Below are 25,358 nucleotides of genomic sequence, written 5' to 3'. Positions count from 1 at the left end.
TTATGACTTAAATCTCTTAAAATTACAACTATATTCTCATAATATTACGACTTTATTCTCTTAATATTACGACTTTATTCTCATAATATTACAACTTTATTCTCGTAATATTCCAACTTTATTCTTGTAATATTACTACTTTGTTCTCGTAACATTACGACTTTATTCTCGTAATTTAATTTTTTCTTGTCTTAGTTTGGCCCAAATACACCATCGTAAAAACAAACCATTTATTGAATGAATCCGCTTGTGAAAGGAAACTTCCGGTGGCTTTTATTGTGAAGGGTCCGACCGGATGTCGTGATTTTTTAACTCCAGGTTTCATGAGATTTTTCCGGCCGGTTCCGCTCATCCTCGGCCCGCCACGACCCGGAGCCGCAGCGGGGGGAGAACCTTTGCACCGACCGACGCGGAGCCGACGCCAACGACACCAAACATGTCCGACTTCGAGGAGTTTGAGAAGCAGCTGAGCGAGAATCGCCAAGGTGAGCGTCACGTGACCGCGGTCTCAGGTGCGCGTCTCCTCCACGGATGTATTCCGTGACTCAGCAATTTCATCCCGTTTTACGCTGACATGACAGAAACCTGCTGATGTAACGAGTACCTGTAACGTCTCCTGGGAGTAACGTCGGTGGAAGTTACTGAAACCTCATTAGCATTTTTTTTTATTTAATAAGGATCCCCATTAGTCTTCACCATGGGAAGACTAATCTTCCTGGGGTCCACACATAGACATACAAAAGATGACAATAATACAACTCAAAAAGGGTGAAAAACATTCACTAGAATTCCTGAAATAATAAATTGAAACAAAAATAAAAGATTAAGTAACCAACCAAAACCATCCACATCTTAAGTAACAATATTTGCTACTATCACCAGATCTGTATTAGGGGTGTGCAAACAAGGGTACCTCACGATTCGATTCGATTTCGATTATTGTGATTTTTAATGCTTTTTTCCATACAAGATTGATTTTGTCTTCATCTGTGGCTACATTTGTAAATAAATAGCCAATCAATTAACTCAGTTCCTCTAACAACACTCATTAAGTAAATAACAAGGTTTTTTGAACATTTGACATGTATTTTTCAAAGACACAAAATAATTTATTTTATGACTATGTAAACATTTGCTCTTTGACTTACTTAAAGGAGCCGTCTGTAAGAAATGTCCAAAACTGGTACTGCAGTCACTTTCAAAATATTGTTGAGCGGCGTGTACCCTCCCCCTCCTCCCCCCGACCAGAGGTTGCCAGGTAGGCTGCAGAATGCAGCAGGAACGTAGGCTGCCATGGCTGCCATAATTAGAGCCGAGCTGGCAACCCGGATGCCGAAACAATACTGACTTGGTGATTGGGAGATAGGTGGAGGGTGGAGCTTCAGAAACAATACTGACTTGGTGATTGGGAGATAGGTGGAGGGTGGAGCTTCAGAAACAATACTGACTTGGTGATTGGGAGATAGGTGGAGGGTGGAGCTTCAGAAACAATACTGACTTGGTGATTGGGAGATAGGTGGAGGGTGGAGCTTCAGGCCAAAACAAAAAATGACAACATAAACATCAGTTGAGGGCTGCAACTCCTCTTTTCAAACTGGAATATCCTGGCTTGAGTGCTGTTGTCAGTGACATAAGTATTTGAAATGAACATGATTTTTAAATGTCTGTTGACATATCGGGGTCATTTTATGATTCGTTTTATTATTGCTCTTACATACAGCTCCTTTAACTTTGACCAGGGAAAGCTGCACTTGCATGAGAGCGCCCTCTATTGGTGGAAAACACTGAAAACGGTCAAGCCCTGGATTTAATGAGTTCATTAATTTAAGTAAACTAGATATGTACTTCCATCAAATTTATTTAGTGTAAACATATCTGCCATATTTCAAGTGAACAATAAGAAATGTGCATTCTTGAAAATGAAATGATTCAGCAGCTTATTCAGTCTGGAATCTGGATAGGATAACTTAACTTTTTTTTTTTCTTTTTTTTTTTGAATTAATCGATTCCAAATCGTCACGTGACACATCGATGAATTGCACCCACCTCTAATCTGTATCCACTTTTGAGCAAAATAGTTTGCAACGACTTTATAATTTATAATATACCTATACCACTATTTATAGTAGTATAAATATACTATATATCATAATATACTCATACATTATAATATACTCAAACTTCTATACTATATATACACTCATAGTCTACAGTGATTTAGAATATACTTTACTATTAAATTTATAATATACAATTTCCACAATAATCACAATATATACCTAGGACCGATCATAACTTCCTTCTGAACCACAGCTGCTTCAGTCTCCTTTTAAAACTTGACACCTTGATTATTGTAACTAGACATGGGGGAGATGGTTCCAGTGTGCGACTGCTCTATACATTACTGTTTTTTTCAATGCATTGGTTCTGGGCATAGGCAGAGAAAAGTGATTAGCTAGGGCCATTCTGGTATCATAGCATCATCCACATCCACAAAAATACGGATTTTTAGAGCCTTAATTAACAAGCACTCCATCCAGAATACACTTATTGTTCATTTTTTGCTTTAAAAAAAGCCAAATATATCCAATTTTGAACGAATGAATGAATTTATTTCGAACATGTATATAAAAAATAAAATAAACAGTAACATCTTCATATGCACATAGGTTCGAAAAAGGAGTAGGAAGAAATGTACACTTTTTCCTAGTTCCTACCCCTATGAATTTATATTATTGCTATTATTATATCTACACAATATCCATATAAATATAGTCTATATAAATACTACGTAAACATGCCTATTACTACATAAATATCCATATAAGTATATAGAAAATATAAATATTATATCAATATATCGAAAATACAATGATATAAATCTATATAAATATACACTATATAAACTACATAAATATCCCTATAAATATATATATATGCTACATACATAATAAATATATTACATACATTACATAATTATAACTATCCCTCTCAACATATAATATATACTACATAAATATCCACATAGATATCTAAACATATCTTAGTATAATATACCATTTTATCCCTATTTTATTTGTTTATCACACTCCTCGTTAACCTCGTTAATTTCCTCTTCCATATACCTGTTCATAAATAATTTTTTGTATCTCTTTTTAAACAGATTTATGTTAGTACTTTGTTTCATTTCCTGCTCCAAACTGTTCCACAGTGTCACTCCATTTTATTTTCATATTAAAATGTAGACTTGTGCTGTTTTGACCACATCTTTTATGTTTAAACCTTTAATAATAGCCCCTACATATGCAAAATAACTAATTAGATAGAAAATAAGCCTGAATTTAATTAAAACCGAATTAGAATTACGATTAAATACAATTAAACCGCAATTATAAAAACAGCTAAATTAACTAAAATGGTACAAAAATGTGTTTAATTCCTAAATAACCATGGAAAATTATATTATAAATATGAGAAATAGTAATTATTACCTGTCAAAAAAGTTGGAAAAATAAAAAAAATAAACACCTGAAGAACTAATTAGGTTAATTATCCACAGGTCGGGGTATAAAACGATCATTTAAGAGCCTGTCAGGAGAAAAGATGAACTGAGGTTTGATCATCTGTGAAGAAACTGTCTGCAAATTGTGAAAAAGCTTCAGAATATTGTTAGTTTGAGGGAAATTATACAGACTTTGATTATTTCATCATCTACAAAAACATAATGCCAAGAGATTTAGATAATCTGGAGGAATCTGTACGCCAGGGAAGAGGCCTGGGATCAACATCATTTGGCCTGTCGTTTCTGCACAAAAGCTCATTAAAAAAAAAATAATATTTCAATATTTTATTTGTAATTTTTCCATATAACAGACAACAGAAATACAAACACAAGTGCAAAGATACAGAAATAACACCCCCCAAAAAATAAAAACCTGCTCTTGAAAAGTTCAAAATGATAATAATAATAATAATAGTACCAGCCACAGAATAAATGTCTATGACGTTGTCTTACTGATTGAACATCACTGATGAACATGGCAAGTGTACATATACATATACAGTGTGTACTGGTATACTTTCAAACAGTTATGTGTATAATTATCCAGGACCGAGGTGACAGATATAACAGGAAAGGTTGCCACATTTTGTCAAAGGAAGCAGAGGTTAAAGAGATACTGTGTTAGATCCCCTCAGATGCAATAAACTGGTCACTTCCACCAGCCAGGTCTTAAAATAAGGTGCATCTTCACTTTTCCAAAGGGTTAGAATGGGACAAAAGCTCATTTAAAGTGAAAGAAACGGTCGTGCGGTCAGACAAATGCTAATTTGAAATAGTTTCAAGGAAGCATTGAGTACGTTTACATGGTAAGCTTAATTCCTCTTTAATCCAGAATTAAAATTAAATCAGATTTGTAAACACCTAATTCCGAATGAAAATGGCCATTCCGAATTAAACTTAATTCCGAAGTAAGTGGCTGGTTTATTCCGATTTTAAATCCGAATAGAATAATTCCGCGATCATGTATACACTCATTACTCTTTAAATTAATTCCAGTCTTTCTGCGCTGCTCGTTCTCTCGCCCGTCTGTCTCCATGACGCTAATATTCCGTGCTGGGCTGGTTTTCCAAACAAAGTTTCAAGATGGCAGCACGCAGTAAACGGTGGTCAAGAGCAGAGAACATTTATTTAATGAATAGCTTGGAGGACCTGGAAATAATTAAAAGAACAGATGGAAACAGGAAACATCAAAATTGTGAGCTTTTCAAAGTTGTAGCGGCTAAGTTTGTTTTTCTTCCGGTAGACGTAACTACCGGTCCGCCCCCCTATCCAATCAGAACCTTCCCAACCCCCAGACCTTAAGAGGAATTGGATAAAGCCCATAAAATGTGTCGAAGGAAAATAGTTTAATTCCGAATTATTTAATTCAGAATAATTAATTCCGAATTAAAAAACATCATGTAACCGTGGCCATTGAATTACAGGAGACCTTCCTGGTTATCAGCTCAGTTCATGATGCGAGTTAGTGTCTATGGTGCGAATATCTGGAACACCTGGAGTGGAAACATCAACGCTGAAGAGCAAATACTGGTTTTAGAGCAATAAATGTGCTCTTTTTACAGGAAGGTTTCACAGAACCATGGATCAGGATTCCCTGCAGTCCAGAACTTTCACATGAAACAAAAGAAATGTCCCACCTATTTGGACTCGGGGTAGATATAATAACTGAAACTACCTAAATCAGGCGTCGCTGGTGAAGTTCTCCGGTTGGGCCTCGAGTCCCGACAATTGATTGGGTCTGAAGCAGCCCCCGGGTCTGGCAGTCAGAAGGCGCGCCGATTTTTTCCAGTGGCCAGCCGCGGTACTGCAACAAAAAATCCCATGGGGCCCAGAAAGCTTTTTTCCCATAGACCGCAATAGTAAAAGAGAAGCCTCTAAAACTGTTCACAGGAACCTCCAGCTGTAATCACCGGCTATTACTAATCTTTGTATTCTATATTTTTAAGTCATGGACTTTATATCCGTCAAAAATGTTTTATAACGGCCAGAAAAGTCAAAGAAAAGTCTCTTTCTGGGCTTGACGTCACGGCTGACGTCACAGCCGTGTCCGTGCATTCCACGGATGTATTATATTAATATATATTATGTTATTATATTATATTAATACATTAACAATATATGTAATACTATACATGTAATAATATACATTAATTAATATATTATATTAATACATATTATATTAATACTCGCGTCATTGCCCCGGGGCATGATGGGAGGCCCCAGAGCATCATGGGAGGCGACTCAACTGCTCATGCTCTATGGGCCGCACAACCCGGAAGTAAACCCGGAAGTCAGAGATTTTTTCGGCGTATGCGCTGGCTGAGAGGAATGCATTGAAATGAATGGGCGGCCATTTTTTACGTCCCATCCAGTTTTATAATACATCCATGGTCTGAAGGCAGGAACCGGTTGGCGGTTAAACATAGTTAATGTCCTGCTGCTGTCCCTGTTCTGACTTCACAGAGCGAGAAAGAGAGAGGCACAAAAAGCGAAGTCGCAGCGGATCAGCCGGTCGAGGCGACAAGCATCGCAGCTGGAGCAAAGACCGGAGCAGCCGGAGCCGGGACCGGAGGAGCCGGGACCGCCGGAGCTCCTCCCGGGAACACAAGAAGCACAGGTCCGCTGCAGAGGTGCAGCCGGCAGGATTACCTGCCAGAGTCCCGAGACTCCATACGGTCCGTCACAAATTCAGAAACGCCTCATCGATCCCCGAAGGAAAGTGAATTAATTTATTCTAACGAGCGGTGAGGGTCCGAATTAAGAAAGTCCCTAAACTAGCTCAGGCTCTGCATCTTTTTACTGTGGGTGAGATTTTAGATGTACCGTATTTTGACGACCATACGGCGCACCGACCGAAAAGGCGCATGTCTACACACACGGAGCGCCGCCTTACAACAACAAACACACGCGCGCCGCACAACACATACACACACAAACATACAAGTCTGAGTATTTAAAAATAGAGCGGGAGCAAAACTTAGTTTGATTGTACCTTATTTAAGTTATTACATTAATCAAACCCATCGAAATCTTCATCTTCCGTTTCTAAACAGCTGCGCTAAACTAAATATGCAACAGTTGTCAGGACTCAGCACGTCGGGCTTCATCCGAGCCTGATCGCCTGAGACCGGGAGAACTGATCAGCTGCGACGGGCACGAGCCAGGTGCGCTCTCTGGCCGCGCTGAGCAGCCTAGACACTTTCCGTGGCGTGCGGCCCCTCGGAAATGATGCTGGCTTTTGCGAAAGCTCGAACAACAGTCCAGCCCAGCAGACACGTCAGCCCACGCATCTACAATCCTTCAACAGTAAACGACGGAGCCCGCCGACTGAGTGGCAGCCAAGGCGTCCCAGCCCGCGGGGACGCGTCGGCGGTTCCTCCGGCCTTCGGGCCCGCCTCTGCGGCGCAGCTCCCCCGGGAGCCGCGTCTCCTTCTCGGTAGCGAGGCAGAGTCTCCCTGTCCGCTCCAGGTGTCCCGCCACGGAGCCGCCGCCGGGCAATCACGGGCAATTTACGCGCCCCCCTTCCCCTTTTAACTTCTCATGGTGGCCTCAATTACGTCCGCCTTACAATAATACAATGGGCGCATTGCGTCATTGGGACCATAGTACATTTAAAAAAAAAAAAGAAGACATTTATATGCGCCTAATGGTCGCAAAAATACGGTAGAAAAGAAATCGTTAACTTTCAATGACAAAGATTTAATACGTTTTCTCCTAAATGAACTGGCTTCATGTGAAATGAACCCACAACCCCAGATGTTTTTGGTTGATCTGGACTGCAGGCAGACCCGTCCGGAACCTCGGACCTCGGATGGATCCGGCCCGTGTCGTAGCATCGTCTTGATGAAAGAAGCAAGACCTTCCCTGAATCCGACATCTGGGTGGGATCAGATCTGAAACCAGCATGTACTGTTGGGCCCTGATGTTTCCCCTTCTGCCCGCTCCGAAGGCGCTAGCGCACAGGGACGGGAATCCAGAAGAGTTTTACGATTCCAATTCCATTTCCGATTCTGCTTAACGATTCGGTTCTTTATCGGTTCTCGTTTGGAAAAATAAAGGACAAAAGTGAGGCGTTAATATGATAGGTAATGGTCCTTAGTTAATTATTTAGCGACCCTTCGTCAAGCGTCGCCCCGTTGCTAGTTCGGACATAACTGTCATCTCTCCTGTCCACTTCCGTTGTAAAAACAGGTTTTTACATCACTTTATTTCTAATCAATATACCAAAGAAAATCAACAGCAGCTAGATATAAATAAAAAAGGAACACTTCAGGTACCGTGAGTTTAAAAATTTGAGGTTTTCGCCGGAAACGAGATATTTTGATTACTGTAGTTTAGCTGATAGCACGGTGGAAGGTGTGGATGTCCACGTAGCTTCATCCAAAGCAGACATTTATCATAATTTATTGTTTTGGGATGAAATGTATTCCTGTGATTCTCTCTTTTACCAGCCCAGAGCTTAACCGCTTAACCACTTTAAGATAAATAAATAAAAGCTTTTGCAGTTGCAGCTATGGGTTGTAGCTGCTGCCGAGCGGACTTTGTTTTGGAAGTACGGATCAGATTTCTGCCAATTTGGGGATAAAAATACACTGCACCCTCACGACACTACAAGTGTTCCTTTTTACTAATACATAGTTTTAAAATAAATAATCCAGTGATTTAAATTTTGATACAAATTGAAAGAATTTCGTGTTCGTTTGTCTGGAGAACCAAGAAAGACTAGTGGAATAAAGTTACAGGTTAATACAACTTTTAATCATGTCAAGCACAAGGTTTTTCCGGCCGGAAGGACGACTTCTCTCAGACCACGTATGGTACAAGAGAAAAATCACCCGGTAGTCATCGATCCCATCTGTTTTATACTGAAAAAGGAGGGTGTTCTTTGCAAATGATTTTCATTGGTTGAGCCTAAGAGACGTGAAAGAACCCCCAAACTTTGTCACTTCCAGCTCTACATTTCCTTTACTGTCTGTCTCCCATCTGAGGTGTCAAACCAGACCGCAGATCAGACCCCCCAATGCTAAACATCTGTTTCTCCCCATTGTATGTGTATTGCAAATTAATTTCATTAGGAGAGCAAGATGAAGGAGGAATCACCTTAAGGTGTCACCTTTTCCCTGTCTCCTCTCCAACCATATGTGTATTGTATTTAACTTCATTAGCAGAGCAAGATGAAGGAGGAATCACCTTAAGGTGTCACCTTTTCCCTGTCTCTTCTCCAGCGATGTGTATTTAACTTCTAATCTAATTTAAACCTTTTGCTCTTAATCAGAATGAGATTACTTTGAAGAGAGAGCTTAGACAGTTTTGAGCTTCAATAATTTCATTAAATCCTAACAACTTCCACTCAAAACATGATTAATTCATGTTTTTCAAATCAACCATGTAAAAATGTCCACTGGGATATAAAAATATATGTGTTGTTTTTGTACCCCCTTTCTTATAAAATAGAACACCCTGCTTAGCTGTATAGACAAAACAGAGTCCCAATCCTGCAATATTAAACATGACCACCAGATGTGAAGATACAAGCAGAGCAACAAAAGAGAAAACCCACAAATATCAAGAACCATACATACAGATTAATATACAAATACATTCAATAACAATCATAAATTTAAAGCTGTGGAAATTTGAATGTTCGTGTTGTAAACAACAGTACATCTCATAATGGATGAGCATTTCACAAATAAACCAAATAAATCAGTATAACCATGTGTCAAGTCCGTTATACATCCCAGTCAAAAATGGGGAAATCCAGGTGTCCAGGTTTACGGCAACAAAAAATAATCCATTGTTCTTCTGGAGACGAAAGCACACCCACTCCATGATTTCCTGTAGATCGGAGTCCTGCGTCCAGGTGATGAAAGTTGTCCTCCGATGTCTCCCAAGTTTTTTGCTGTTGCATCCAAGTAGCCTTTACTCAAGCATCCACTCAGGCCCTGGAATGTCTCTGTCATGGTCCTAGAGTGGCTCCTGCCACTCTGATAGACAAGGGAGTCTTCTCCTAGCCTGGAAAAGGTTTCATTCCATATCCCTGTATGACTCAAAAAACAGAACGGACAGGTTGCACGGTAATAACTGTCTATCTATAATCTCAGTTGAGCCTTGCCCCTTTGTAACAACTTTAAACAACAGATGTTAGTTATTAGAAAAATGGCATGCAAGTAGTTTGTATTCCTCTGACGTATTAACATTGTCTACTATCATTGTCTACTATCCCCCCATTTTTTTTTTTTTTTCTTATTCTTTCAACAGGCACTTTGGACAGATAACCATCTTTTCAAACTAATCCCCCGAAAAACATAAAATAAAATATAAAAATCGTAAAATAATATCCAACCAGCTCTATGAAAAAGTATGTAAAACCGATGACCCATTGGAACAAAACAGTAGGAAATGAGTGTGTGCAGTATACCCATAATCACCCCAATACTGCAACACCAGGCATCCGCAGAAAACCTCGGCCTTTCAGCACCACAGGCTGTTCCCAGAGCTGTAAGCAGATAGACCTTCGCCAGTGTCCAAGCATAGTTTCGGCAGATACAGTTGCACCTTTTTAGAAGAAGACCCGGTCGTTATCCATCAGTCTTTTCTTCGTCAGCGTCTTGGGCGAGAGCCCACCTCGCATTCAGATGAAGTTCATACACAGCTTTGCAGCGTAGGAGATGGATCCGACGTTGATTTCTGCGGTTCTGTACCAGGGGTAACTTTCCAGTCAAGGTCCCACAGAAACCAGTGCAGCTCTACTTAGCACACTGCACACACCACATTTCTCTGGGTCATCAATCCTCCACCCTCTTTTTTTTTCTTTTTTTTCTACTAAAATCAAAAAAAAAACAAAACATATAAGATCTGCATAAAATAAGAACAACCACAGCCGTTACAATACAAATTGATACCACCACACCTTTCCATTTACCAAAACATTAAGAGAACAAATCTCCAAGAATATTCTGAATACACTGTAGACACACTGTAAGGAGGCTTCTCCTCCCTGACTTGAAGGAACTTTCTGGCTCCTTAAATTAGGGGGGGGGGGGGGGGGGGGCTCGCAGGGGGAGAGAGCGCAAATTAATAACAGATATACATTATACATGACAAGCAAAACAATAATAGACAACAAAATTCTGTTATTTGACATTTCTTTTCATTTAAGTGTGTCCTTATGTGTTCAAACTTTACTTATGATCTGAAGTAATCGAATCTCTGACTACTTTAAATACTTTTAACACAAGTAGAATGTTTTAAGACATGGGAGTCGCTTGTTACGGGTAGTTTAAGGCAATCCAATAACTAAGGCAGAAAACTGCTAATCTCTGTATATGGGCCCAGGATTGCTTAGACTTCCAGAAACAAAACCTCCTGTCTGCTCATCGGTGTGGTTAACCACTGCAAACGTCATTCCAGATGAGGTCCCAAAATCATCTGAACTTCAGAATCATAAACAAAGTTACCCAGCCGTGCACGGACTTGACACACTATATTCATCAATACGTTAAGACATTAATATTATTATTCCCTATGGTATCACGTGTACACACATGTATATTTATATTCCGATTCCACTATAGTCTACTCCTACTGAGAAACCTACAGTGGAACCCTACTCCCATTAAGTTGACCAGCAAAGCGAGCTCCACATTGTCTCGCCCAGTGCCCCGACCGTCCACAACGGAAGCACAAGTTCCGACCAGACCGCGCATTGTTTGTCTGTCTTCCCTGTCCCCGGAAAGGTACACCACGCGTAAACGAATGTGGTCTCACCCCAGAGTGGGGGGAGTATGTATAGGGGGGGGGCAACTGAGGTGTCGGGGCAGAGGAGGAGGATGGGCCAGGGAGGTTGGGATCATAGTGGGGGGGGACTTGAGAGGGAGGGTGTGGGGGGGGGGCAACTGAGGTGTCGGGACAGAGGAGGAGGATGGGCCAGGGAGGTTGGGATGGGGGTCTCTAGTTTGTAACATTTGTTTCTCAGATTTTTCATTATTGATCTTATCCCTAGATTCCTTTATTTGACTTTTCACCAATTGAGTTTGGAGAGCAATTATTTCTGCTCCCTCCGCCATTCTCTTTTCCACCATGTTATCTATATAAGTGATTACATGACAGGCCCATCCACGGTATGGGAGCTCAGGCAGGCCCACGACATTCTTTAATCCACTTTGAATAACAGGAGGGACGGAAGCCTCTACTGCTCTTCTGAAAATAAGTTCAGTGTTTTCATCCAGAGCTGGGTCTGCACCCGTTATATTAAGCCATAACTCTCGTACTCTCTCCTCTTGTGATATCGTGAACTTTAACTCGCTCAAGAAACATTGACAATCTGAATAAAATTTCTCTGCCTTATTTACAGCCTTGACGGCCCCCCTTTTCTTTAAGATGGCTGCTTTCTCCTTTTCCAAACAAGCTGCCTTTAGGCTCTCTGCAGCTTGTCGAATAATTGATGTAAATGTCTCTATATCAACAGCCCCTCCTTCTGTGTCGGGGAACAGGCCACGCTTCTGCATTTCCTCAACCCATAATACAAATCTGCGTCGGGCATTGTTACGATCAGATTTGGGAACCTTTTCTAACCACCTGGTCAGAGTCGAATACAGAATCGATTCAAAAGAGCCGGATTCACATTTCGACCACACATCGATCATTTTAGTAGACAACATTCGTACACGCAAAATTATACACTAGGTATGTCCAGCTGCAAATGGATTAATTTCCCTGGATGGAGCTGTCTGATAAGAAGTTTCAACACGAAGTCACTCCGTGTGCTCAATCATTGAGGGTAACCCGACTCTCCACCAGCTTTATTTAACAGCTGGATACATCACCCTACTAACATACCCTTTTTTAACTACACCAATCCCAAAAAAAAATAAATCCCCGACAGTGTATCCGATCTGTTCAGGAGCAGCAATTCTGTTCTCATATAAAATGAGTTCATACACTGAACCATCAAATCAAATCGGATAAACAACCACCCACAAAAACAAACAATTATTTATTTATCTTACTAACTACTAACAGCTGACCGAATTAAACCCGGATTTTTAAGTGCTTTTTTGACTTCCCAAATGTAAACAGAAGAATTCAATTACACACAATCGCAGGCGCGCCAGCAATAACTTGCTGAGTTACAATTTTCACACAGTTCAAACGATTTTCTAATTTCACACAGTACTGACCGAGCCCATCTCGGATTTAAGCAAGCCCAACTTGACCGAGCCCAACTCGGATTTAACCAAGCCCAACTTGGATTTTCTAATTTCACACAGTACTGACCGAGCCCAACTCGGATTTAAGCAAGCCCAACTTGACCGAGCCCAACTCGGATTTAACCAAGCCCAACTTGGATTTTCTAATTACTTAAAAAAAAATAAAAAATAAAAAATTAACATTGTGCATGACACACCAAAAGTCAAACCTGTCTATGTAAAAACCTATTTTTAATCTTTATGAGCTTGAGAAAAATTCAATCAGACAACCACTATTAATTTGATAAATCCAAATGTGCAGAATTTCTACTCATCAGCGGTTTCTGCTTACCTTATTTTGAGTAGTCAGGTTTTGGTTGTCTGCATGAAAACTTCCAGAGCTCCTCTCCACAATTCCACAGTCAGGAAACAACCAGATCACGTTTCAGGGTCACCATTGAAAGAATTTCGTGTTCGTTTGTCTGGAGAACCAAGAAAGACTAGTGGAATAAAGTTATAGGTTAATACAACTTTTAATCATGTCAAGCACAAGGTTTTTCCGGCCGGAGGAGACTTCTCTCAGACCACGTATGGTACAAGAGAAAAATCACCCGGTAGTCATCGATCCCATCTGTTTTATACTGAAAAAGGAGGGTGTTCTTTGCAAATGATTTTCATTGGTTGAGCCTAAGAGACGTGAAAGAACCCCCAAACTTTGTCACTTCCAGCTCTACATTTCCTTTACTGTCTGTCTCCCATCTGAGGTGTCAAACCAGACCGCAGATCAGACCCCCCAATGCTAAACATCTGTTTCTCCCCATTGTATGTGTATTGCAAATTAATTTCATTAGGAGAGCAAGATGAAGGAGGAATCACCTTAAGGTGTCACCTTTTCCCTGTCTCTTCTCCAGCGATGTGTATTTAACTTCTAATCTAATTTAAACCTTTTGCTCTTAATCAGAATGAGATTACTTTGAAGAGAGAGCTTAGACAGTTTTGAGCTTCAATAATTTCATTAAATCCTAACAAAATAAAACAAAAAACTAGGCTTTTTCCATTGATGTGAATGAGAGAGACGGCTGTTCTGTCCAACCGGATAAACCGGATATAGCAACGGAGGATGATGTTTTCTGATTGGGTTTCGGATCAGATTTCTGCCAGTTTGGGGATAAAAACACGCTAAAATAAAAACAAATAACATAACATACAAAACAAATAAAGTGCTCAATTAGCGTTTTTCTTCAATTAAAAAATAAATGACTTTAAAAAAAAGTAACACTCAACTTCAGAGTTACTGTATATATTGTTACAAAGTACATATTAATATAGGCCCAAGCTGTTTTTTTACATTCATTTTTTACATTCATTTTTTACATGTTTAACATGTAACAGAGGGTAAAATCAATGCATTTTTGCCCCTTTTGGACAGTTAAAACTACACTGCATGGATTATTTGATGAGCTGCAAACAGTTGCAGGGTGACATTGTGTGCCTGTAACAAAATGTAAAACTTTCAACAATTGTCACGTTTCCATTAGGCTACTGCTGTGTTTTGAACATCAAAGTTAAAAAAAAAATTAAAACACATCAAAATGAACAAACAGAACAAAAATGTTACAGTATGGCTCATCTGAAATGTTGTATTCGTAATGTAAAAAAAAAAAAGGGTTATGTGAAAGGGTGTGATCATTGAGAACAGAAGGACCTGGCCTGCTTACGGAAAGGATGAGTAACAGTTGCATTCAGTTTGCAAGCTTACTTTGCAGGTCACACAACGCAGCCTTGTTGTCTACAGTGCATCGCATTCTTCAGGCCAATCATCTCTGGGAGATGGGCATTAGCCCTCCTGCGGACCGAGACGTGGGGCAACTCTGTAACATGACGTTTTACCCCTGGATTTGAATCATCTTCCTCTGATTGTTCCGATAGGTCAGCATCTGCACCGTGATGCTGGGCCAAGAGGCACTTTGCTTCTTCCATACGGAACTGAAGGAACTGCACGGGTCTTGTCTTTGGTCCAGCACATATTGCTTGGTCTTTGCGGTAGAGTAGCCAAAGTTGGCTAAAGCCAGATCCGTGAAGTGCATTATCATCCGCATTGTCCATTTCTTAGTACGTGTGCCTATGCGATAGTAACTGATCATTCTATCCATCAAGTCAACTCCAGCCATCTTGTTGTTGTACTCACGGACAATGCTTGGGCACGAGACGGTGACATAGTGACTATGTTTACATGCAGTCAAAATTCAGGTTATTGCTAATATTCCGGTTACTGAAACATTCGGAATATTCCGTTTACATGCGTGAGCAAACAGGGTTATCCCTGTAAACATGGTAATTCATCATTTGGAATATCTGGATCAAACCAGCGACGCGCGGAGAACATCATGACGCAAACTAAAGGTGTTTCACCGAGTTTCCTTCCGTCTGTTTTCTGCGTCCAGTCAGTCTCCGAGACGAGCGAGGAAGAAACGTCCCTGCAGGTACTGGGATGTCCCTCCGCCGGGATTCGAGCACATCACGCCCCTGCAGTACAAAGCTATGCAAGGTACCGGCATGTCCCCCGAGGTACCGGCATGTCCCTGTCCATGTCCCCCGTCCTCCCAGGTACCGGCATTTCCCCATCCTCCAGGTACCGGCATGTCCTCCAGGTACCGGCATGTCCCTGTCCTCCCACCGTAATGACCGTTGTGGGTTATTCTTTCCAACAAATTATCTTTAAATCCCCCTGAGATGGATTAAAGAGACAACCGCTTGTCGTCCCTCAGCCGCCGGCCAGATACCAACGATAGCTCTGCTGGCGACGTCCACCATGAGCGGCGTGGCGGCGGCGCCGACCCCGGTGCCGGTGGTGGGCAGCCAGATGACGCGGCAGGCACGGCGTCTCTACGTGGGAAACATCCCCTTCGGGGTGACCGAGGTAGGCGGCTCCGCGGCGGCGCCGAGGCTCGCGTTACGCACCACCGCTCACGCCGGACGTGTCTCCGCAGGAGTCCATGGCCGAGTTCTTCAACGCTCAGATGCGTCTGGCCGGCCTCTCCCAGGCGCCGAGCAACCCCGTCCTCGCCGTGCAGATCAACCAGGACAAGAACTTCGCCTTCCTGGAGGTGAGTGTTTCCACACGCCGCCGTCCGCCGGGGCAAACCTGGGAGGTCAGAGGTCAAGCTGCTTTCGTCAACAAACCTTTATCACGTGAGGAAAACGAGACGCAACGAAAATGCTGGTCATGTGACGATAATGATAATTAAATATATAATACAATACAATACAATATCGTAGAGCAGAGGTTTTCAACTGGTTTTGTCCAAGGGACAACCATTATAACCAAGAAGTTAAGGCCAAAATATGGTTCTGCGTCAAAACTGTGCCGTGCCTACGGCGTGTGGTTTGGGTCGACGCAGACCACACGCCGTCACCTGCGCCGTCACCTGCGCCGTCACTGACCTGCACCTCCCGAAAATTGTTACTACGCGTCGAGCGACACAGACCACACGCAGACGGAGAGGGCTGTGATTGGTTCGCTCGGAAGCAACGCATTTCCGGTTTCCGGTTTGAAGCAGACGTGAACTTTCAGGGCTCTTTTCTTCGTTTATGTGTGATTTTTTTTTTATTTAGTTTTTTTGCACAATAGTTGTCCTTGGCCCGGTTTCACAGACAAGGCTTATATCAAGCCAGGATTAGGCCTAAGTCAGACTAGTAAAGCTAGGTCATTTAAGTGGCTTGCATGAGCGTGGCTTACATTTGTCTTAGTTAGTCCTAGACTGTGGAGTCCTGGAGTAAGCTTAAATGAGAACACCTCATTAGCTTAAGTGGGAGCACAGTCTGTTAGCTTAATGGTGCTCACAAAAACCTGGAATGGAATTGAGGACAGTTTTGCTGGAGGGAATTTTGACACCAAACATGGTTGAAGCTAAAAGAACACGCTCAAAGAACTATACTGAGTATGAAAAAACTCTACTTAAACAAATTGTGGGAAATCATGCTGTTATTGAAAGTAAAGGTCATAGTGCTGCAGCTGCTATTGAAGATAAGAAGAGGAGTGCTTGGGCTGCCATTTGCAGTGAATTCAACTCAAATGAAAATGAAAATCTAATGAAATTAGAAGAGAGAGCTGTTCAAATAAAGATGCAAGAGATAGCTATGTAATGTAATGAAATATGTTATGAAAATAAATGTTTTCTCACTTGACAAGAGTGTGAGTATTGTAGTCACCACAACCTACATTTTAGAACAGCCTTGGTTGAGTTTCTCATTTAATTTTTCAGCACACTATTTATATATGTTGTACACAACAAACACTATTAAGGCAAAAACAAGCCATAATCAATGCATTCCATGGTTAAATGTATCTTTTTTCTAACTGAAGTGCTGTAATGTGAAAGCAGCTCTGAGTGCAAGTCCTCGTGGGTTATTTTCTGCCACCGGCATGGGCACATCTGGATCATTCTGGTCTTCCATTGGAGGGTCAGGGCAATTATGCTGCTTCAGGTAGTTGTGCAGAACAGTTGTAGCAATGATCACCTCGCAGCATCTTCTTGGCTCAAAACGAAGTGTATTGCGTAAACACTGGAATCGATTTTTCCACACTCCGAACATACGCTTGACCATCCCTCTAGTGCGAATATGAGCTCTGTTGTATCTTTGCTGCTCAGTTGTTGTAGGATGTGGCCAAGGTGTGAATAAATAGGAGCATATCCACTGTCACCAAGTAGTATTCCAATATGTTGCCCTCTCTCAAACTGAGCACACAATGAAGAGTTGTGAAAAATCCTTGAATCATGTGTTGCTCCTTTCCAACGGGCAACAATGTTTGAAAACTCTAAATTTGGAGTGCAAACAGCCTGAACATTGATGGAAAACCAGTTCTTACGGTTCCTGTACTCCTCAGCATCAGGAGTTGATGGACACTTGATTTCAACATGACATCCATCGATACAGCCAATAACTCCTGGGAAGTTCCCATATTTGTAGAATCACGATTTATAGTTGGTTTGCTCAGCAGCATCAGGGAACTTAATGTACAGATTTCTCAGTTCACAAATGGCACTGCAGACATTGGCCCGGTTTCCCAGATCAGTTAAGTAGTTCTTAACAGCGAAAGACTTCTTTCAAACCATCTTAAGGAGCCTGTGAAAGAAGTCTTTCGCTGTTAAGAACTACTTAACTGATCTGGGAAACCGGGCCATTGTGAACTATTCTACACACTGTTGCTTCACTGACACCACACAAATCACCAGTTTCACGATGAAAGGTTCCAGATGCCAAGAATCTCAAAGTGATCAGAACTTGGAGAGAACTGGGTACAGGCCTTCCTCTTTGAGACATGGAGGAAAGTCTAGGCTCAAGCAAAGTAATTATCTCCAGTACATCTTCTTTGTACATACGAAAGCGGTCTCGGAAAGTTATTTCATCAAACTGATTCAATGGATTACTCCTATCCACAAGTATTTGTCTGGCTGGCCTCTGTAGCGAATATTGGTCTTCATTTAGGTATTCCAAATACTCCATGCTCCCAAACCATCTGTGCTCCCTTTCACAAACAGTACTAAGCTGAAGTTAAACCTGCCTCTTTGCAGGATTAATATAAACTTCAATTTAGTCCTAGAGTAGCTCTAATCCACCCTCTTGCAATTGGCTTTGTTTAATCCAGAACAGACTAAATCTATGACTATTTTAAGATATGTCTGTGCAAGTGACTTAAAGTTAAGCCAGCTCAAACAGCATTTTAGTCTGAGACTAGGCTTAAGCCTTGTCTGTGAAACCGGGCCTTATCTCTTTGATTCACTGTGACCGTAAAAAGTTGGGTAAACCATTCAGAAAAAGATCGCTAACTAGCGGTCGCGGGGGGTACTGCACCGCGACGAAATGGAGAGATGGAGAAGTCAGAAGGGTTGAATACGGCGTCACGGCTGCGGCGTGTGCTCTCCGTTGGTGTGACGCAGAAGCTTAATTCGGCCTTAACTCGGGGACCAACTGGTTTTGGGGATGTTTGTTTTATTTTGCACCTTGCTTTTAAATAAAAGTATGGGCCTATATAGGTTATTTATTTGCATCAGTGTATATTTTTATTTTCACCTTTTGCTATAAAAAAAAAACAGTCAATGAAAAATGAACAATAGGAAGCCAAGAGGGCTTATAATATTACAAAGTTCACTCTGACTCATTTGACATAATTTGGATGGGTAAATTATTCACAAAAATGAATAGTAAATGGAAAATAAATTGAGTCTAAAGAATAAATATATATATTTTTAATTATTATTGTTTTCCATTTACAATTTCATGGATCACCTGCAATACCGCCACGGACCACCAGAGGGCCGCGGACCACCGGTTGACAATCCCTGTCGTAGAGGAATAAAAATCAGACTAAAATGTAGTTCACTCACTCACTCTCACTCATCTTCTCCCGCTTATCCGTTACCGGGTCGCGGGGGCAGCAGCCTCAGCAGGGATGCCCAGACTTCCCTCACCCCAGACACCTCCTCCAGCTCTTCCGGGGGGAGTCCGAGGCGTTCCCAGGCCAGCCGAGAGACATAGTCTCTCCAGCGTGTCCTGGGTCTTCCCCGGGGTCTCCTCCCGGTGGGACATGCCTGGAACACCTCCCTAGGGAGGCGTCCAGGAGGCATCCGGTACAGATGCCCAAGCCACCTCAGCTGACTCCTCTCAATGTGGAGGAGTAGCGGCTCGACTCCGAGCTCCTCCCGGGTGACCGAACTCCTCACCCTATCTCTAAGGGAGCGTCCAGCCACCCTGCGGAGGAAACTCATCTCGGCCGCTTGTATCCGCGATCTTGTCCTTTCGGTCACTACCCAAAGTTCATGACCATAGGTGAGGGTAGGGGCGTAGATTGACCGGTAAATCGAGAGCTTCGCCTTTCGACTCAGCTCCCTCTTTACCACGACGGTCCAGTACATCGACCGCATTACTGCGGACGCTGCACCGATCCGCCTGTCAATCTCACGCTCCATTGTTCCCTCACTCGTGAACAAGATCCCGAGATACTTGAACTCCTCCACCTGAGGCAGGACTTCTCCACCCACCCGGAGAAGGCATGCCACCCTTTTCCGGTCGAGAACCATGGCCTCGGTCTTGGAGGTGCTGATTCTCATCCCTGCCGCGTCGCACTCGGCCGCAAACCGCCCCAGCACATGCTGGAGGTCCCGGTCTGATGAAGCCAACAGGAACAACACTTGTGAACAACAAAATGTAGTTCACAAAATAAAAACTCTGCTTAAATGTGTCTTCATTTTCGTTGACCAAAACGAGAAAAACATTTCTAATAAAGATTCTTAATGTCCTTTTTTTAAATTGTTTCCACTCGTTTAGTCGCTGCTAATAACAATTTGGCCACAAACGTCGAAACGATCTCTGTCCACTAAAGCTACCAGTTAACCACAACATGTTGCCTATGCTTTTTATTTATGTTTTAATGTCTTTGTAAAGCACTTTGAATCACCTTGTTGTTGAATTGTGCTACTGTATACAAATAAACTTGCATTGCCTTGGCTAAATGTGATTGCCTGACCAGCCATCCCTGAATCTTTTCCTGTCAAATACCGAAATTAGTCCGGTTCCTCCAGATACAACTTTGATTTTCAGGAGCCACCGCCAACATGCGCTGAAGAAACATAATTTTCGTTGACCAAAACCAGACGAAATGTTGTACCAAAGATCCTTACGGTCCATGTTTTCAGTAGTTTCTCTGGTTTAGTTCTGCTGGGTGACGTTAGTCCTCAATCCCAGTCGCTGCAGCAGGAATCAGATCCAGAAGATGCAGCTGCAGAGTTAGAGGCTGATGCCGTTAACGCAGAGCTCTAAGTTCACGTTAATTAAAAACAAAGTTACAGAGAGAAAGGGGCCGATAGCCGGGGGGGAGAAGAAGAAGAAACCATCTTTGGATAGACTTTCCTACATAGACGTGGAAAAAGAAAAAGATGGGGAGAAATGTGGAAGAATAAATATGTTGTAAACTCAAATTAGAGTCTTCTGTATCAAGAATGAATTTATTTTTTGAGTCTATAAGGTAACAATAATAAAATAATAAGATAACCTTGTTTGAATTGTAAAATGGGTTTGGCTAAATACAATCTTTGACTAAAACTAGACTAAAATGGTCCTGGACAATTCTGACTAAAATAATCATCCATCCATCCATCCTTTGTTCCATCCATCCATCCATCCTTTGTTCCATCCATCCATCCATTCTTCCATCCATCCATTCATCCATCCAACCATCCATCACTCCATCCTTTCTTCCATCCATCCTGTTGGGTACAAATCAACATTATATAAATTCATAACGAGGAAAGACACAGAGACTACCATGGAATGGGTTTTTAGCGCACTCCTGCAGGAGGGGGAGAGCAGAGGAGTGCAGGGCAACGTGGCCCTCATTGAGAACTACTGAGCTTCCCCAAGATCCTCCTCCTAGAAGATGCTTTTATTAAGAAACTTGACAGGAAATGACCATATTAGGACTGTCAACAGTAAACGGTTAGACAGTGAACAATTAGACAGTAGACAATGGGGTGGAAGTGATAACGTGTGATTGAGTCCTGACATTACAGTGGTCAGCTGTCACCAGGACAGTCGAAAACCCGAGTAGATCAGGAAGTGGCTGCCGTGACTTCTGTTAGCCAAGCATGTGACAGTTTCATAAGGACAAAACAAGTTCAAAGGTTGAATTAACCTCACAAATCCATCCATCCTTTCTTCCATCCATCCATCCATCCATCCATCCATCCATCCATCCATCCATCCATCCATGGTTTCTTCCATCCATCCATCCATCCATACATCCATCCATCCATCCATCCTTTCTTCCATCCATCCTTTCTTCCATCCATCCATCCATCCATCGATCCGAGATGGAGACTAAAATGTCATCATGTTTTGTTTTTTTTGCAGACTGAAACTTGACACGACTAAAAGGAGAATGAACGTGACTAAAACTAATAAAAACTAAAATGATAGCTTGACCCAAAGACTAGACTGAAACTAAAATTGAAAGAACAGAAGCACCATTAGCCAGAGGTCAAACATAAGTGCCCTGAGCCGGAGCCCTGACCATGATACCGCCACCGTCCTCTCTGTTCCTTCCTCTCCAGTTCCGGTCGGTGGACGAGACGACGCAGGCCATGGCCTTCGACGGCATCATCTTCCAGGGTCAGTCCCTGAAGATCCGCCGGCCCCACGACTACCGGCCGCTGCCGGGCATCTCGGAGCAGCCGGCCTTCCACGTGCCGGGCGTCGTGTCCACCGTCGTCCCCGACTCCCCCCACAAGCTCTTCATCGGGGGTCTGCCCAACTACCTGAACGACGACCAGGTATTCAACTCACAACTGCCCGCTTCCACATACAGAGGCTTTTGAATAGAGGGAATGCACATGACGTCACAGATGTGACTTCACGGCGGGTTTCGCCCACTGAGTGGCAGAAAGACTGAGTGGCAGCGTAGACTTTCAGTTTGAGTAACTGGAAAACATCTAAAATGGGAAACAGCTGTTGTGCGATCGACTGTTCTCATAGATTTAGCAAGTAATTTAGGAGTTATCGTTTTACAGACTGCCGAAAAATAAGACACATTCCGGACACAAAAGGACTATTTAAGTGTGAGGTCACATGACGTTTCACACCTGAGGATCCTTGAAGGACGAAGACACGACCTGTCAGGGTTTTTTTTTTTTTTCTGTAATATGCTGCTTTTAATTTAATTTAATTTAAACTCACTATCACATGTTTTTAGAGTTAATATCTCCGTGTCAGATCTCGATCTCGGCTTCTCTTTGCAGGTAAAGGAGCTGCTGACGTCGTTCGGGCCGCTCAAGGCCTTCAACCTGGTCAAGGACAGCGCCACGTCGCTGTCCAAGGGCTACGCCTTCTGTGAATACGTGGACGTCAGCGCCACCGATCAGGTGATTAACCACCAATCAGGTGATTAACAACCAATCAGGTGACTAACGACCACCGATCAGGTGACTAACGACCACCGATCAGGTGACTAACGACCACCGATCAGGTGACTAACGACCACCAATCTGGTGACTAACAAACGCCGATCAGGTGATTAACGACCAATCAGGTGACTAACGACCAATCAGGTGATCAACCTAATTACTAATAATTGTCCTTCAACAATTATTAATAATTAATGAATTAGATTATTTATCAAATTGAATCATCAAAATGACTTAATCGAGACGGGGCACCACCTGGTCGTTTACGAGGAAAATGATAACTACAGCGATATCAGTCTCAAGATTAATTATTCTACAAAATAATAATTGAAGGATGAAATCCGAACACAGGCTCCGGCAACCAACATTAGCGGCAAACGTGCGCAAAATAAACATGGACGACTTCTTTCAATCAGAATTTATTTACACCAGTGTCAGGCAGATGGTAAGACAACACATGGCTCACTACATTAACAGGGACAAGAAATCATATAATGCAACTCTTCCGATCACGTGTTGACATTTGGGGGCGTGTCCTTGTCCTGCAGGCCGTCGCAGGACTCAACGGGATGCAGCTGGGAGACAAGAAGCTGATCGTGCAGCGGGCGAGTGTGGGAGCTAAGAACGCTAATCCTGTGAGTAGGAGGAGCTCCATAACCCCCCCCGTCACGCCGCCATGGTCGGGGAGGAGCTCAGAATACCAGTCCCACCCTGACACCCCTCTCCCCCCCCAGACCTCCGGCTCCGAGGCCCCCGTCACCCTGCAGGTGCCCGGCCTGCAGCGGCTGCAGACGTCGGGCCTCCCCACCGAGGTGCTCTGCCTGCTCAACATGGTGATGCCGGAGGAGCTGGTGGACGACGACGACTACGAGGAGATCCTGGAGGACATCCGGGAGGAGTGCTGCAAGTACGGCAGCGTGCGCTCCATCGAGATCCCCCGACCCGTGGACGGCGTGGACGTCCCCGGCTGTGGGAAGGTGAGCCGGTTCAGACCGGACTGGACACAGGTGGGGACTGGACACAGGTGGGGACTGGATTCAGGTGGGGACTGGACACAGGTGGGGACTGGACACAGGTGGGGACTGGATACAGGTGGGGACTGGATACAGGTGGGCCTGGTGTTGAGTCGGTAGCATCGGCCGCTAAACATAAACAACAATAAAAATAGTACCTAGATGAAATTCTGACTGTTTAAGACACGACTGTCAGGAGACAGTCAGGAGAGACAGTCAGGAGACAGTCAGGAGAGATACAGGAGACAGTCAGGAGAGACAATCAGGAAACAGGAAAATGTCAGGAGACAGGAAACAGTCAGGAGAGATACAGGAAACAGTCAGGAGAAATACAGGAAACAGTCAGGAGAGATACAGGAGACAGTCAGGAGAGATACAGGAGACAGTCAGGAGAGAGACAGGAAACAGTCAGGATAGATACAGGAGACAGGAAACAGTCAGGAAAGATACAGGAAACAGTCAGAGATACAGGAGACAGTCAGGAGACAGGAAACAGTCAGGAGAGATACAGGAGATATTCAGGAAAGATACAGGAAACAGTCAGGAGAGATACAGGAGACATTCAGGAGGCAGGAAACAGTCAGGAGAGATACAGGAGATATTCAGGAAAGATACAGGAAACAGTCAGGAGACAGGAAACAGTCAGGAGAGATACAGGAGACAGTCAGGAGAGATACAGGAAACAGTCGGGAGAGATACAGGAGAGAGTCAGGAAAGATACAGGAGACAGTCAGGAGAGATACAAGAGACAGTCAGGAGACAGGAAACTGTAAGGAGAGATACAGGAAACAGTCAGGAGAGATACAGGAAACAGTCAGGAGAGATACAGGAAACAGTAAGGAGAGATACAGGAGACAGTCAGGAGAGATACAGGAGACAGTCAGGAGAGACAGTCAGGAGACAGGAAAATGTCAGGAGAGATACAGGAGACAGGAAACAGTCAGGAGACAGGAAAATGTCAGAAAGCAGGAGACAGTCAGGAGAGATACAGGAGACAGTCAGGAGAGATACAGGAGACAGTCAGGAGAGATACAGGAGACAGTCAGGAGACAGGAAACAGTCAGGAGAGATACAGGAAACAGTAAGGAGAGATACAGGAAACAGTAAGGAGAGATACAGGAAACAGTCAGGAGAGATACAGGAAACAGTAAGGAGAGATACAGGAGACAGTCAGGAGACATGGTCAACTGGTGGGTCGGGACCCAGAAGTGAGTCGGAGACACGTTTGTGGGTTTGAAGGTGATTCTCAGTCGTTGCAGGTTTTCTTGGTTGTTCAGGAAATCACTTCATCCTGTTCAACGTTCAAAGTGCCTTTTAAAGGGCTTGTAGAAGAAGTACGAAGTCCAGATTAAATGTTTCTGTTCTGCTCTGAAGGTCCGTTTCTGTTCCAGATCTTCGTGGAGTACGTTTCCGCGGCCGACTGTCAGAAAGCCATGCAGGCGCTGACCGGCCGCAAGTTCGCCAACCGGGTAGTGGTGACCAAGTACTACGACCCGGACCTGTACCACCGACACGAGTTCTGACGCCACCAAGTACTACGACCCGGACCTGTACCACCGACACGAGTTCTGACGCCACCAAGTACTACGACCCGGACCTGTACCACAGACACGAGTTCTGACGCCACCAAGTA

At 43.1% G+C, this 25,358-nt stretch overlaps 1 protein-coding gene across 1 annotated transcript; it reads left to right on the top strand.

Moving 5' to 3' along the window:
- The first annotated feature begins 352 nt into the window (after positions 1-352).
- LOC133422268 (splicing factor U2AF 65 kDa subunit-like) lies at positions 353-25,358 on the top strand. The gene is made up of 10 exons (XM_061712218.1): positions 353-485; positions 6,026-6,179; positions 15,198-15,301; positions 15,522-15,673; positions 15,744-15,860; positions 21,864-22,082; positions 22,548-22,670; positions 23,261-23,347; positions 23,447-23,689; positions 25,117-25,358. The coding sequence occupies exons 1-10, from the start codon at positions 437-439 to the stop codon at positions 25,246-25,248; spliced, it is 1,380 nt and encodes a 459-aa protein (XP_061568202.1). The 5' UTR covers positions 353-436; the 3' UTR covers positions 25,249-25,358.

The sequence above is a fragment of the Cololabis saira genome, chromosome 21, assembly GCF_033807715.1.
Source record: "Cololabis saira isolate AMF1-May2022 chromosome 21, fColSai1.1, whole genome shotgun sequence".
NCBI classification, from domain to species: Eukaryota; Metazoa; Chordata; class Actinopteri; order Beloniformes; family Belonidae; genus Cololabis; species Cololabis saira.
Note: the sequence above shows the minus strand (reverse complement) of the source record. Positions and strands in the feature narration are given on the sequence as shown.